Source organism: Gordionus sp. m RMFG-2023, chromosome 1 (genome assembly GCF_954871325.1).
Source record: "Gordionus sp. m RMFG-2023 chromosome 1, tfGorSpeb1-WG-v2, whole genome shotgun sequence".
NCBI lineage: Eukaryota > Metazoa > Nematomorpha > Gordioida > Chordodea > Parachordodidae > Gordionus > Gordionus sp. m RMFG-2023.
Window position 1 is genome coordinate 16,237,072 of NC_088775.1, and position 17,997 is coordinate 16,255,068.

General features: G+C 27.4%; 1 protein-coding gene across 1 annotated transcript; it reads right to left on the reverse strand.

Annotated features, from left to right (window-relative positions):
- Positions 1-6,946: 6,946 nt before the first annotated feature.
- On the reverse strand, positions 6,947-7,474 carry LOC135922073 (uncharacterized). Its single transcript, XM_065456495.1, has one exon. The coding sequence runs from the start codon at positions 7,472-7,474 to the stop codon at positions 6,947-6,949; it is 528 nt and encodes a 175-aa protein (XP_065312567.1).
- Between the last annotated feature and the right edge of the window lie 10,523 nt (positions 7,475-17,997).

Below are 17,997 nucleotides of genomic sequence, written 5' to 3' on the forward strand. Positions count from 1 at the left end.
CTTGCATTTTTAGTTATTTTAGGCTAATAATATAAGTAAGTATACATTTAAAGGAGATACCTCTTCTTTGCTAAAATTAAATGGTTTCTAATAAATTTTTAGCTATGATATTTATAAATAATTTAGGCCTCGTTTATATAAGGAGCTAATGATGCGATATCGCTCTTCAAGGGATGTGTATATTGTTAAACCTTTAATTTAACATTAGGTATTTTAAAAATTATGCATGTCTTGAGCGATATCACGGTATTTGGTTGGAGCTTACTATAAACGAGACCTTTTACTGACTATTTATTGGTTCAAAATGCATTAAAAAATGTCCCTTAGATTGAAGTTGGCCATTTAAAGGTAATTTAGATCAAATGTAAAGGGCATGTTAATAGCTATGGGCTGGACTTTTCTGAAGGTATTCACCGAAACTGGTATTTAAAATTATGCAACATCTTGCGAACTGGTTGTTAATTAGAAATGAACTAATTTAGTGTAAGATGTGAATTTTAAAAAGAATAAATCAAATCGAACCAGTTTGCAAAACTTAATTTTTGTAAAAAAAACATAAAATCCGATATTCACAAATTTATATGACAAAAGATGGCAATTACTCCCCACGAGGAAATCACTTTAGATAGAGTATTGCGTTATGCAATCACTTTCCAAGAAATAAAAAATTTTCAGGAATTGATTGACGTATTATTTAATGATCGACATTATCGAGATCGATTAATTTATTAGAATATTATTATTTAATAAGACGATATATCAAGGTTTTGAAAAATTAAAAGAATGATTTCGAGACCAACAAAGAAAAAAGATTTCATATTTAATTAAAAGTGAATGATACTACTACTACAGTCAAACCTGTTTAATTTTGACTTTTAATAATTTAGGTAACTCTCTATCTTGGCCAAAATTTTAAGTAATAATCAAATTCCTATTAACCACAATTAGAAAATGTCTTGATAAATTGGGCAACTGTCTACCTTTGAAAAGTGGACATATTTTTATTTTTTGTTCATATGCATAAGACCTCTATATAGTGGGCATTAGGCATTTTTTCATTTATAAAATTTTATTAACAAAATTATTCATATCAAATAATAAAATTAATAAAAAAAAATAGTATTGTTAAACATCTCGATTTGAGCTGATTTTTAAAAACGGCTCATTCATTATTAAGTCAGAAAAATATTGCCTAAGCCTCGAGATTTCGCTAATAGATTCTCTAACCCTTATGCCATCTATGAACAAAATCTAAAGCCTTGTGTATAATTTTCTGGATAAAAGTGAGTTGGCCGTTCTAAAGATCGGCTCAAATAGAACCTTTTAACAACATCACAAATATAAGGAGTTATCGTTAATTAAAAAAATTTAATTTATTAAATTCCAAATCATCATATTGTGGCAATAAACTAACTAAAATCTTATTTTATTTCATAAATTAATTTTACATTTTAAATTGTTATTTGGTATACGATCATTTTATAAATACACTTTTATTTTATATTACATATATAATTTTACTCATGATTTTGATTAATTAATAAAAAATAATTTTAAAATAGTTAAAAATAATCTCACTTTTTTGTTAAACTAAGAATATAACTATTATAAAAATGTATAATCTCACTCAACATTAAATTAAATAAGCATCATAAACCTAAAAATAAATATATGATTCTATATTGCTTATACTTTTCTAAATATAATAATAATATCGCAAATTACTTTATTTCCAAAATCAATGTAAAAAAAATCATGATAAATTCTAACAGAACAAAGAATAAAAATTGTTATCTATCTTTATTGCGAAATCCAGTGAAAAAATGTCCATAAATGTGAAATATATATCAACAGACACAACACGCCCCCCTTTCATGAGAAATCAAACTGGGGTAATAAAAAATACAATTTACGCATATATAATCAAAGTAAATGTCTACATAAATTCTAAATGATCAACAAAAATATAAAAATTATTATTATTTATTTTCATTAAATTTTTTTTTTCTGTTCCAGGAAGTTGCATATTTTTTCTTGACCATACATAATTTTCATTGAGCTGTTGCTACCCATTTTTTCTTAACTATACATAGTCATTGTGCTGTTGATTATCATTAAATCTTAATGGGTAATGAGTCATAGCTTGATTGATCCATTGCATCATTGGCAGTCATGATCATTCTATTTTAAACTTGGTATCATTTATCCAGCATCATTGTACTTTATTGGACAGAATCATTGTAGTTGATTGGTCAGAATATTACAAAGAGTAAGTCAGTAAATGTTTTTTTTTAAATTACATCCAAAATGTATTCTTTATTTTTTCTTTTAACATTCCATATACACTTCTTCCTTATCAATTATAATCCTACATTTCAAATATTTAACACAAAATTTCTGATTCCAATTGTTGGAATTGAATTTAGATCCACATTTATTATTTGATTATCATCATAATTTATATTGGTTATAATTTTATTTTATTTTCTTATAATAATTTAATTTTATTATATGATAAATTACATTTTTATTTTTCAAAAACAATTACATTTTTTTATCTCTTTATATATCTTTTTTTTAAACAAAAAAAAAATAACTAATACAAATTGATGTATAAAAAAAATGTTAATATAAAATTTTCACCTATTAAATTTAAATACAAATTGATATAATATAAAATAAAATAAATCAATTGCCAAAATAAATAATAAAATAACATCCATCAACATTCAACACTAATTAACAAAATTTTATTATATGATGAACTACACTACTTTCCCCCTTTCCGTGGGTCTAAATTATCAAATAGCCAATTTTCTTCATATATATAACTTTCAAAATTTTACACATAAAAATATTATAATATTATTTAATGGCTCTCTCCATTATTATAAATCCACATTTATATTCATAAAATCAAAGATATTTATATATATATATATATACATATAATATTACGCATGTATATATATAAACCTTTAATCAAAATTTTAAACATAAAAATATTCTAATATTATCTAATGGCTACCTCCATTATTATCCTTTACATATATATAAATCCACATTTATACATATAAAATCAAAAATATTTTTATCAATAACCTTTACACTTTATTTTTCTACTTAAAAATTTGAACTATTTATGGCCCATTCTTGATTATCAATTCATCTTTAGCACATGTTTAATGTAAAACTTTTATATCTGAAATTTGCATATTTTTACTTCATTACATAATTCAATTTTTTATTTAATTTATCACTCTTTTTTTATCATTAAACATTTTATATCCATAATTTTCTTTTCATTTTTTTTTAAACATTAGCAAAATGTTTAATATCCATAATTTTCATTTCATTTTTTTTTAAAAAAATATCCATATTATCATAATCCTTTTTTTCTTCACATTATATTTCAAAAAAAAATTATTCATGCTAATTATAATCCCAAAAGTTAAATATCAATTTTCTGTCCTGCATAACATGAGGTCTTAATTTCCTATGATGGAATACCTATAACGCCATTAAATGAGTCTTAATGTTTCCAAAATAAAATTTACTATTAAATCACTGGGTTTAAAAACTAAAATCAAAATATATAACACAAAAATTAATATAACCCTACCATATTCAATGATATAAAAATCATTACAACCATATCCAATGGTACAAAAATCATTACAACCATATCCAATGGTACAAAAAAAATTTATCACAATAATATATAATCTAAACCTATGTTATTACTTATTTTAATTCACTCAATTAAGACAATTGATAACCTTTTAAACGCATACTTTACGTTCTATCCTATCTTTTATTTGCTAAAATTTAAATATTAATTATTAATTTTAAAATAACTTATGAAATTTTTTTTAAAAAATAAACAATTGAATTTCACACCTCTCACTTTTTTTAAATGGAACCAAATTTTCTTTTAAATTTACATTAACTTTACTTTCATAATTCTTTCAACTATATATAAATCATTTAAATATCCAAAATTTAACTTCTAAATATCAAAATATCTTAACCATTTTAATCACTATAAAATCCTTTCATTTTCCATTATTTCTAAATTCATAAAAATTTCTAATATAACATCAATTACTAAATATCTAATTTTTATCTCATATAATTTAATTAATATTTTTATATTTAAAATTAAAATACATCAAATCTTTTTTAAAACATATTGTATTTAAATTTCTCTTTTTTCATCTCTTTTCTTTTCCCCTTCCATCTATTCCAATTTTTCTCTATCTTCTATCTTATTTTTTTTATACTTTTCATAAAAATATAATTTATTTCATTATTATGGCTATGTACAGTGGTTTTTCAATGTATTGTATAACCCAGGTTTCGTATCTCAAAAAACACATACACCAATATTATAAAAATGTATAATCTCAACATTAAATTAAATAAGCATCATAAACTTAAAAATAAATATATTATTCTATATTGGTAAGACTTTTCTAAATATAATGATAATTTCCCAAATTCCTTTATTTCCAAAAATATAAAAAAATCATATGATAAATTCTAAAAGAACAAAGAATAAAAATTGTTATTATCTTTTGAAATCCATTTAAAAAAATGTTCATAAATGTCAATTATATATCAACAGACACAACAATAACCAATGGCAAAATATATCGAGGATAGAAAGAAGATAAAAATTAGAAATTTTATAAAAACTATTAAATTTTAAAATGACAGTGGCGTCGCTAGTGGGGGGGGGCGCGCAGGGGCTCGAGCCCCCTGAAGCAAAAATTTTTTTTTAATGGCTCCTTAATATCCCCTTGAACTAAAAATAAATTCTTTCGATTGCGCACTGAATGATTTCTTTTATAATTCTATTGAGTAATATATAGATTTAATTTTATAATTTAAAAATTAATAAGTTTATCTAAATTATTCTTAAATGAATACTATTTTAACTATTAGAGTAGATTAATCTTATAAATTATATTTTCACTATTAAAAAAAAACAAACTAAAACAAATCTAAAATCTACCCAAACAAATCCTAGAAACTTAACCAAACTTTCTAAAAAACGAATCGTCAATAATTATATGAAATTATCAAATCAAAAGACAAATAAAACTATAATATAAATCCAAAAATTTTATTCAAAAGAAAATTCATTTCTTTATAAAAAAAATATCCGTAATTTTTTATAAAAATTAATTAATTAAAAATATAATAAAATCCACATATATCATATTACATCTAATCTTTCTATCCAATCAACCTTATTTTAATTGGTTGATTGGCATTTCGCGTAAAAAAAAAACGTTCACGTATTTACAAATACGACATGCCACCCCTTTATGGGCTCATGGCATGTCGGCATATATATATTTTTGTTAAAAAAATAATCGATATATAACGGTGTTGCATGATCAATCAAATTGCTATAACAAATTTATAAAATTTTATAAAGTCCTTCAATTTTATATAATTAATTCAATAATATCATGATTACCTTGAATATTTCAAAAAAATAGCTAATTTCAATGTGAATGATCCATTGTGATAGTGGATATAACTATGAGAAACACCAATCCGAAAGGAACAATTATTTCCTAAAGTATTCAATTTCAGAATCGTCATTAATATTATTTTACACATTAACATTAAGTTGTTTTGCCGGTGATAATAAAATCCTTGTCAAATCATCTGCTACGTTTCCTGCTTCCTTTTTTTCTTTTGCGATATCCATTCATAATAAAGAATGTTCATTGACTAATCATTGATGGAACTGTGATATTCCTTCGTGTACTGCTCAAATCAACGACGTAGATAAATATAGCCGGGTGGTTGTCATTGCTCCGATTAGTTGATTAAACGATAATTCATGAGCATTGGCTTGATAATTAACTTGACACGAGTTTGTTAAGACTGTAATCGGTTAATACGAGTTTTTTGGGGAATTTAAAAAAAATAAACAATTTTATAATTTAAAAAAAAAAATCTTTTACAAAAAAAATTAAATTAAATAAACACTTTTATAATTTAATTTTCATAAAAAAAATTAACACTTCATACACAAAAACAAAACCAATTCATGATTGCATTCCGAAACATAAACACATTTTAAACTTTTCATATTTCCTTTTACGGCCTTCCACACATACACGGACCATTAAATTATAAACAAGAAAAAAAGGGGGGAGAAAAAAAATAAAACAAAACTTTTTAATTTTAAGTCCTCTTATACAAATGTATTCCTAATACTAAATAACTCAAACACGTCGCACGTGCTAACCAAAAAAACAAATTTTTTTAAATAAAACTTTTTAATTAATTATATCTTTTTTTTTTGTTTAAAAAAAAAATATTTTCCCAGTACTAATACCAATGTTCAACAACCGTGATTTACCCTATAAGGCTATGAACAAAAATGTATTCACAAAATGAATTACAACTTTTCTATTCCTTTTATTTTTTTACACTTTTATTCATTTACAATACATATATTACCACAATTTCAATCTTTTTTCCTTGTTTATTACCGACAGCCGGAACATTAAACCAGTTTAACTTAACATTACATATACATACATATACTTCAATTTCTCGTAATATTACCTAGATAACCTCCTTATTCAATTTCACTTTCTTACATAAACATCTATCAATAAATTCTAATACCATCATATAATAATACATAAACTCAAACACAAAGGTTACCGACCGTTCACGTACATTTTACTCCTTCATGCTTTAACTTTGCATAAATATATATATTCACCACTTTAAGATGAGCCCCTCTCCTATTTGATCCTTTAACTTCCCATTCCCACATACAATATGTTACCCAAACCTTCATTTACACATTATATATTTGCTCGGAAACGAGTCTAATCCTTCGGGATGCACCTTCATTTTATTTATATTAATATATTTTCATATTTATATTATCATATGAGGTACCTCAGATTTACTCCCGCGGTCGTATATGATCATTGTGGCGCATAACTGTGCCGCCCATTTCTAATTGAATCAAATTCAACTTTGAACCTCTGTTTACCCCAACAATGCCCTTGGCCCATTTCTTGCCCCTCCCGTCAAACAAACGAGTCCATACTTTTTTTCCAACTTCAAACCTCATCTTTCGGTCCTCCAAAACTCCCTTCTCGTGACTCTCGGCCCTTAGAAAATCTAGGGGAACCCTAGTCCTCCGACCCAAAAACAATTCAGCAGGTGTCACTCCCTCCTTATTCCTAGAATTGAGGTAATACAACTGGGCCAAATACACCCCATTCCCCTGATTGCCGGCCTTTCTTATCCAATTCTTAACAATTGCTACCATCCTCTCAGCTTGACCATTTGAGCTGGGATGATAGGGCGGGGTCAAAATGTGTCGAATCCTAGACTCTTTACAAAACTGCTTGAAATTTTCGCTAACAAAGGCAGGGGCAGGTCCTCCATCAGATACAATGGTATCCGGCAATCCGAACCTGGCCATTAATGTCCTCAATTATCTTACAACAATTTTCGTGGTATATCCATGTACCTCCTCGTACTCTATCCATTTCGAATACGAATCTACTACTAAAAAATACGACCTTTTATCTAAATCGAAAAAATCAACATGTAAGCGTTCCCACGGTTTTCTCGACCTGGGCCATATCTGACCCACCTCCTTCCGGGACATCGTCGCGCACGAATTACACGGCTCACATTTCCTTGTTATATTTTCAATTTCTTTTCCCATACCCGGCCACCAAACATATTCACGGGCCCACGATTTCATCTTCCCCTGACCCTGATGTCCAGCATGTAACAAATTTAAAATTTTACCCCGTAATTTGAACGGAATTACGGCACTGAACGGAATTACGGCACGATTACCCCTCATTAAACAATCATCTACCACAGACAACTCCTCCTTCACCTTTTTAAAAACTTTACAATCCTCCTCCCAAGTCTTTTTCCCCATTACACATAACTTTATCCTATTCATTTCTCTATCTCTCAATGTACTCAACTTAAGATCCTCCCAATTGGTAGGACCCCCTTTGAGCATATGCGAAAGCGAACAAACCAGGGCTTTTTCACTGTTTCGAACCTTATTGTTCCCTTCATCATTTCCTTCATTTAATCCTAATCGGGACAAACTATCAGGCAAACAATTCTCTTTACCGCAACGATATCGGATCTCCACATTAAAGCTGCCCACCAACAACAACCAACGTTGTAACCGGGGAGACATCATTAACTCCCGATTGTTTTTCCGAAATAAGCGAATTAACGGTTTGTGATCAGTAAAAATTACAAATTTTTTACCAATCAAATATTCACGACATTTTGTCAACCCGAAAATCACAGCCAGGGCCTCCTGTTCAATCACAGAATACCTGGTTTCCACCTCACGAAAAACACGCGAGAAAAACAATACGGGTCTCTCCAAGCCCTCTATTACCTGTAATAACGCACCATCAACTCCTTTATTTGAGGCATCTACCGCCAAAACAATTTCCAATTCATTATCAAAACACACCAGAACCGGCTCCCTTCCAATTTTTTCCTTTAAAATTTCAAAAGCAATTTGCTGTACATCCTTCCACTCAAAATGAATTCCCCTTTTCAATAAATCATATAACGGCGCCGCAACCTTTGCAAAATCTTCCGCGAACCTATGGTAATAATTTACCATACCCAAAAAAGACTGCAACTCAGCCTTAGTGTCAGGCCGTTTCATGTTCGATATATTCTTCAAATTTTTATCCAAAGGTTTCACTTCAATTCCATTAATCCGATGACCCAAATATTCAACCTCCATTACCCCCAGAACACTTTTCTCCTTACTAGCTCTCAAGCCTTTATCACGAATTCTCCTAAACACTTCCTCCAAACGCTGATTATGCTGCTCCGGCGTCACGTCAGTAATTATCACATCATCCATACAATAAAATACTCCTTCCAATCCTTGAAAAACTAACGCCATGGTCCGTTGAAAAATGGGAGCAGACACGCTCAACCCAAATGGTAATCTACAAAACGCAAACAACCCCTTTGGAGTCGTTATCTTCAATAATTTACGGATTTCCTTTCTCAAAGGTAACTGCAAATACGCCGACGAAAAATCCACCTTGGAAAAATATTTCGCACCCTTCAACTGAGCCAAAATCTCTTCAATCCTAGGCAATGGATATTTAACCTCCACCACCCATCGATTTACCGTGACCCTGAAATCCGCACAAAGTCTCAATTTACCATTTGCCTTTTTAACAGGCACTAACGGAGTTGCCCAATCGCTATATCCCACAGGAATAATAATGCCGTCCTTCACCCATCTATCTAATTCCTCATTGATCTCCTTCCTCCATTCGAAAGGAACTCGCCGACAAGCCAAAAAGATCGGTGAAAAACCCTCCCTCAGTTGAACATCAACTTGATAATCATTTAAACAACCTAATTTTTCATCAAAAATAATGCCATACTGCCTTACTAGAATAGGAATAGCTTGATTAACCTTATTTCAATCCTCTTTTCCCCCGGCCACAATTTGCTTCTCATTCCCCTCATCATTAAAATCCAACTTGCTCGATTTCTCCATCATCTCCTCCGAAATTTCACAAATTTTATTATCGGTATTATCCAAATTTTCATTCTCTCCAACATCCACTATTACATTATCACTAGTATTAAAAATATTCCAATAATTATTGGGAAGACCAAGCTTGGTAATCCAATCCCACCCCATAACAGTCTTAACATTTTCCTTTACTACCCATAAATCAAGGAAAAATATAGTATCATTAAGATTAACCCCCAATTTAGCCTTTCCCAACACAGCGACTTCCGACCCATCAAACTGCCTGACACACATAGCCTCTTTTTCTAGTTTACCCCCAGGCCAATACTTATAAAAATTCTCCTGCGACATTAGAGAAATACTAGCCCCGGTGTCAAATAGCATTTCTATATTCCTATGATCAATCCTCAAACTAACCCTCGGACACAAACATGGTCCATCTAATTTTTCCGTCATTAAAATATCATATGTTTTAATCGGAGAATCAGCGTTTATTTTATCTAAAATAATAATTTCATTGGCATTCTCATTGCCCCTTAAATTCAACTCGGAATTAAAATTTTTATTACTGACAATTATATTTCTTTTAACAAGATTTGTGGGACATCTTTCCCAAATAAAATTCTTAACATCCCTTCTAAAAGAATAACGAACAATATTCCTCGGATATTGTTCCCACCTAAATCGACTAACCTCCCTCTCAGGGAAATTACAAGAATGATTTCTTATTTTAATTCTATCATTTCCCTCATTTCGACTAATAATATTAAATGTTTTATTATACACATTTTTCCGAACTCTCGGAGCCCCAACTCCTATATGATTCACCTTGCAATCATATAGTCAACACGAATTTCGTGATACTTCCATGCAGTCCACAGCTACATGTCCCGGCCTTTTACATTTAAAACATAATCTGGCCCCATTTAAACTAACCATTTTTACATTAGCATTTCCTATTTCAGGTCTCTTTAACGGAAATCCATCTTTAAACCTTTGCTCTGGGACTATGCAGGTATCCCTTTTATGTCCTCGCCATCCGCAACGATGGCAAATGATCATTTCAACAAATCTTTTATTTCCTGACACTCCTTTATTTTCCTCGTAATCATTAAATTTCTTATTCATATTTATATCACCCACCTGGCTCTTAACCGGACCTTTGCTCTCCTTCATCAACGCATTGATGGCTTCTAACATTTCTTTCATTTCCAGGAGGATCCTATCTGACCTCTCCCCAACATTTCCAGCCTTGATTTCCTCTAAAACATCTTTTAGATTACTTTCCAAGTCTGCTATTTTCTTCCCATAAATATCCGATATTAAAATAAAATACGTTTCCTCCATTTTCTTTTTATAAACATCTGACACTGCAGTGTCCTTCTTCCAATTGCAATACATGCCTGCCAGTACCGCAGTACCCCTTTTTACCAACAATTTCAATATAATAATCAATAAATACATCATTAATAATATTCCCACAGTAATCAACTGTTTACCTAAATCCAATTCATTAAAGTTCTTATACATAACTTTATAACCCAAATCCTTATAAAAGAGAACCTTATCCCCAAAACTATGCTCCCCACTAGGCCTAAAAAAATAAACCATTTGCTCATAAATTTTTTAATTAATACTAATAATCAATTACAAAAATTTAAATATTTGTAGAAAATATTAATATAGCACCTTAAATAAAAACTTCTCTATCAGAATCGTATAATGGTTAGTACAAATGCGCAGTCAAAAATTCTTAAAAAAATTATATAATTAAAAATTTTTTGTTTTACCTTCTAAACCGAATAACTCCTAGGAAACTATCAGCGTCACAAGACACCACTAAAAAAAAACCTACAAACACAAACTAAAACAAATCTAAAATCTACCCAAACAAATCCTAGAAACTTAACCAAACTTTCTAAAAAACGAATCGTCAAGAATTATATGAAATTATCAAATCAAAAGACAAATAAAACTACAATATAAATCCAAAAATTTTATTCAAAATAAAATTCATTTCTTTATAAAAAAAATATCCGTAATTTTTTATAAAAATTAATTAATTAAAAATATAATAAAATCCACATATATCATATTACATCTAATCTTTCTATCCAATCAACCTTATTTTAATTGGTTGATTGGCATTTCGCGTAAAAAAAAAATAAAAAGTTCACGTATTTACAAATACGACAACTATGTCAGCTTGCAATCAAATTCTGTGTTAAAAATAGAATATTTATATCACTCACTAAATATAAATTTAGCATTAACAGTTGGAGCTTTATTAACTTTTATTATTTAAATTATTATATAATCCTAATTAAATAAATATTAATTGAAAATTAACAAATTTAAATTGTAATTAGCCGAGATCAAAATCACTAATCAAATATATTATTGATATTTAAATTTAATTACCGTGCCTCTTCTTAAAATTATTTTCAAGGTCCTAATCCAAATAAGTATAAGAGATTTATTTATAAAAAGTAAGTAAACATAATAATTGGTTATAAAATATTAGGTGAAATAGCACTTTTACAGACGTATTTGACAGTTAATTTTAATAAATTTTACTAATAAATGCTTTTAATAATAAATATAAATAATAAATTGCTTTTAAATATTTAACGCCATCTATTTATTTAGAAATATTTTTAAAAATTTAACATCTTATTATTTATCCCAGAATGTATGTAATAAATTAGATAACTTTTCTTCTCTTTTTTACTTGTTTTTAGGAAAGCTATTTTTTTTATTTGAAAAACAGTTTTGAGTTAAATTTTTAATACTAGTATATTTTTGATATTTTTACAAACTACTACTATTTTAAGATATAATATACCCAGGCTTGTTAACCAATCTTTTTAAAACGATCGAATCCCGATCACGATCTTTTTTTCTATTTAAATTTCTGAAGGAAATTTCTGACCGAGGCAAAATTAACTAATATATGTTATAGATTTATTGTAATTGAATAATAATATAATATAACCGATGCAAAATTAACTAATATAAAAATAAATTAAATATGGTAGAAATTTATTGTAATTGAATAATAAATATAACAATTATAATATATTTATTTATAATTAAAATTAGCTTTTAATAATAAAATTTTTTCTAAATTATCATCATTTAATCATCCGCGTCTTTCATTTAGAACATGTTTAGCTTTACTAAACAAGCGCTGAACAGGAGCGCTTGATGGCAAAGGTGTATTCAATAAATATATTTTTTAAATTAATATAAGTATTAAAAATATTCATGGAATCATCATTTGAATAAAAAAAAATTTTAACGGAACAAGCATTTTGTACAGTATTTTCCCCAAAAAAGCATCAATGTCAATACATTCATTTGAGGTATCCGCATATGGTTGTTCCTGCATATTTTCCAAATGGGCAACTAATATTTCTTTTACCATCATATTTTGTGGCAGATTAATATAAGGCCAATTAAGTTTAAATTTAGGGTGAATCATGGCTGCCAAAATGTTACTGTCTTCATATAGTGAAGGAAATCTATATTATGAAATGATAATTAATTTATTATTAAATAAGTGTTCATTTTATTCATATAAATCAAATCAAGTATCTGCAAAACTTAACCCTTTTAAATTTTACAGTCAAGTCTGGCACATCATCTGTATGGTATTTATTTATATTTGGGTCATATCATAAATATTGATTAAATGTAAACTTAATACTTAATATACAAAGAAATTAACATTGTAATTTATTTACAAAGAATATTAATCAAAATATTAGCTTAAAATTCAAATAATCTAATAAATTTTTAATGTCTTCAAAGGCCCATTAATATTTTATTAGATATCAGAGGTTTAGTAGAACTGGCCTTTAAAAAATATTTTACTAAATTTGCCAGATCTTTGCAATTTTTTAATATATTTTGCAGATATCTGATAATATAAAATAATTGCATAAAAAAATATTTTTTTATAAAGAATCTGTATCTAGATTCTATTTCTGTAGGACCTGCTCAACTCAGGAATGTAATAAATTAAATTTAAGCATGTTGACATTAAGATTATCAAATAAAAAAAATTTAAAAGAATTATTTTTAAATGTCTCTTTAAGTTCGAGGATGATATTGGAAGATGATATTATTTTCTTACAGAGACGGCATTTGGTGCTGATCATATTATAAGAGTTGCTTTCATCCATTTCACATAAAGTAAAATACTTACGTAATTTCAAAAATGGTAAAAGATTCTCATTCTCACTTATATCTGCTGTTACTTCAATAGTAGAAGCAATAGAATCTTCTAAATCTATAATGGACATTTACATTTACCTATTAAAATAAATATTAATATATTATTATAAATTTATATTAAATAACTTGTAAGAGCTCTAAATCTCGTAAAATTTAGGAAATGAATAAATATATCTATAAAATAAATGGTGGAATGGAAGTTGATAAAATATGAAGATAGATATTTTTTTTTAAAATAATATTTTAATTTAATTTTCAAAATTTTTATTTTATTTATTGCTTTAAAAGAAAGAAAGAAAGAAAATTAATTTTTAAGAAGATCGGGATCGAATTTTAAACAAAATGATCTCGATCCTCAATTTAAGTCAGAATCATAAATCTCGTAAAATTGACAAATTTGCGATCGAATCCATGATCGTCGATCTTTTGATTCGATCTTTTAAGAACTCTGAATATACCAACTAGAGGTGGTACGACAATAATATATAAAATCTTAATTAATTTCTTATCATATCACTCTGGTTCTTATTTTATAGTTACACAGTGTTTCATTTCTAATATTGCATCCATGCCTTAAGGCTTCAATACATTTGCATAATTTATTCTAAAGATTTTTTGTGTTTTTGTTTTATCAATTTATCTAGCATAATAAATTCTGATATAAGTTAATACAGTGAGTGTCATGGCTATGACTGCAAATTAACCAACATCATTTGTGTGGCTATGTAATTCAGTGACGAAGCGTCCATAGAAGCAAGGGAAGCATTGTTTCTTACAAAATTTTTAAATAAACTTAATATAATCTTTGTACTATGCTAAATAAACTAAACTGACTTCGTTAAAAAAATTATTATAATTTTTATAACATTAAAAAGATTAATATAATTTTTATAACGCTAAAAAGATTAATATAATTTTTTAACGTAAAAAATTAATATCATTCTACTATATTAAGAAATACTATTATTTTTACTACGTTAAAAAGGTTACTATTATTTTTACTAAGTTAAAAAATTAACTATTATTTTTACTATGTTAAAAAAAAATATACATGAGGGAAGCAAATTTAATATTGCTTATTTTTTTAATAAATAAAGGGAAAATCATGCCATGGTATTGTGTAATTTTACCATTAAAAAATAAGCATTGGGGAAGCAAATAAAAAAATGCTTATCTTTTTAATAAATAAAAAAGAAATAAATTTTTTTATATAATATTTTTTCCTAACTTTTTGAAAATAAAATATTTTTCGTTTAAAATTATTTATTAATGTTTATAATTGTAATTGTATTATTGAAAATTTATTAACATTATTATTTAGCTCAAGAAATTTTGATGCTAAAAAATTTATTATTGAAAATGGAAGACCTAAACCAATTTTACAAAACTTAAAAAAAGAAATCAAAACTTGCATCCGTAATTTTTCTATCGATAAATATGAAAAATATGAATGGCTCACTGGATGTGAATTTTCTAATTCTCTATATTGTTCGTCATGCCTATTATTCCCAGTGGAAAAATATGTTTGATATGATAAAAGATTTTCGGATATAAATAATTTTTCAAAGCAGTTAAATGGCATGAAGAATCAACCGCTCATTTGCAGTCGATGATTCAATTTAAAACATTTGGCCAAAATCATATTGAAAATATGCGATGCACAAAATATCAATCGAACAGCATAATTCTAAAGTCAAATTAAATAGAGAAATATTGAAAATATTATGTTTTCTTGGAATCCAGAAGCTCGTATTCCGTGGTGATGATGAATCTTCTAATTCAGTAAATAGAGGAAATTATATTGAATTAATTTTACTATTGATACATCATTTAGAAATAGTGCAGTTTTTATTGGACTATCAAGCGAATTCAAAATGATTTGACTAATTCTATTTCATATGTCTTACACCAAATATTAAATTCGTCGAATTGTTAGATATTAGTAAATTCCAAATAATCAAAATTTCCCAAAATATTTATGAGATAATTTAAACGACACTTATTCTCAATTTTTTGACTTACACAAGGTGGAAACCTAATTAAAGGTAGTGTTTCGGGATGTTGAATTTAGAAAGAAAAAGAAGTTAATGAAATACTTGAATTTTAATATGCACCGATTTGATGAAAAGTTTTAAAGAGTTTTTTAAATCAAATTCCTCTTAACTTTGGCTTCAACAACAGCAAGTGCAGAACGAAGTTTTTCATCTTTAAAAAGAATCAAATCTTATTGCAGAAACAGGATGAGCCAAAATCGATTATCAAATCTATCTTTGATTTCGATTGAAAAAAAAATATTAAAAAATTTAAAATCTAGCAATAACTTTTATAATGCAATACTATTACTCAAAAACAAAGACGAATACCATTTATTTATAAATCTAAATGTTTTTATTACAGCTGCTGAGAGCAGATGATTGCATATTTTATAAGCAATAATGGTCAACTGTGTAGTTGTTTATTTTATATATCATTAAAAATGGAAGATAATATTTTAGAAATTATCTCACAATTTTTTTTTCAATTACTTATCTAGCTTTCATCATGTCATTTAAGAGGAAGCTCTAACCACCATATAGTTTCATGATTTGGATTGGACGTTTATATTCTCTTCTCCAAGAATTGTTGATTTGGTTAGGCCTATAAATTTTTCTTTATTAGTCCATTCTATAAAACATTGTCTAAAATTGGTAATAGAGCGTTATATTAGTTTCTTGACCTTTTGTCAATGTAAGTTGCTAATTTTATAATATGTAGATTTTAAAAACCATTATCAATTTATCACTATTCTTTAGACTCAAAATTTTTTTATATCAGCAATTGAAAAATATTTTATACTGTAATAAATAGATTTTGTATTAAAAAAAATATTTTTAGAAATGTCTTATATTGTTTTAATTATTTATATGCTAATTTATTTTGTATGCATAATATAATAAATGATAAAATATGAAATTCAGAATAATTATTCAGAGGTAGCAAATTTTTAAAAAGTATAATATATTAATATAAAACCCGGCCGAAGGCCGGGCAAGCGGGCAGAAGGCCCGCAAATGAAGGGTATGGGGGCGAAGCCCCCCTAAAAAAATTTTTTTAGTTGAGTCCCCTGAGATTGTAAAGGCTAGTGACGCCCTTGTAAAATGAATGTAAATAATTTTCGGAATTAGATTGAAATCCTATTGGAAGAACCAAAAATAATTGCAAATGGAATTTTCTTTAACAATACAATGCAAAAGCAGAGCTACAGCTTCAGTTTAAAGAATGAAGCAACCAGAACTGTAAATATTTTACCAATCTATCCTATTTCTAACTTTTTAACAATCCGTTTGATCAGAAAAACTTTCTTTACTTAAGATGCCATGTATATAACATCCTAAAATCATAGTTGAAGGATCATAGACTTGCGAAAACAGAGGCAAGAGTTCGTGAATCCAACAAAATTGGACTTTGTATAATAAATAATTATTATGATTAAATATATTAAAATATTTTGTGAAAATGATGTTAACAATTCATATTTAACAAATTAGCAGAAAATAGCTTTCGAGCCTTAAAAACAATTTTGATACTATAATTCGCATCTTAAGGCATAACAATTGAGTATATAAAACAAGTTCTTTCGGTAATTGTTTTTTTTAGCTAACCAGTTGTTAAAATTTTGGGTAGCCCTGGCCTATATGTAAGCGAAAGAAAAAATCATAGGTCTATTAGTATTAATTAATTTTTTTGCATTCGATGATAATCTCAACGAGTTATCTCCAGAAAAAATGAGCCTTCTACAATGGGACGGATACCGCCATCGGGTCTAGGGCTACTAACCAGCTCCAATGAGGATTTGGTAAATTTAAATTTTGATATCTTTGTTAATTTTGTTGCAGAGTGGTGTTAAAATTTTTATGAAAGAACTATGAGGCATATTTTTACAATGTATTATGTATTGAAAATGAGAGAGCCTAAGTGCTGAATTTTCATAGAAGAAATTGATAACATTAAGGATTTAATAGTTGGTGATAAACAAAATTAAATGGTCTGAGAGAATGGATAGGTTTGATTTGAAAGTCTTGATTGAAACATGACCTGAACATTATACCATATTTATTTGTTTTTGTTTGGAAATATATGAGATGTATGTTAAAAACCTAGATTTAAACAAATTGTAAAAAAGTGATTAAACCAAGATTTTAGTTTAAAAAAATTTGCTACAAGGGAACTAA

What these genes read in the sequence shown, in the direction of transcription:
- LOC135922073 (XM_065456495.1), bottom strand. Translation starts at nt 7,474, where the DNA reads ATGGCCAGGTTCGGATTGCCGGATACCATTGTATCTGATGGAGGACCT.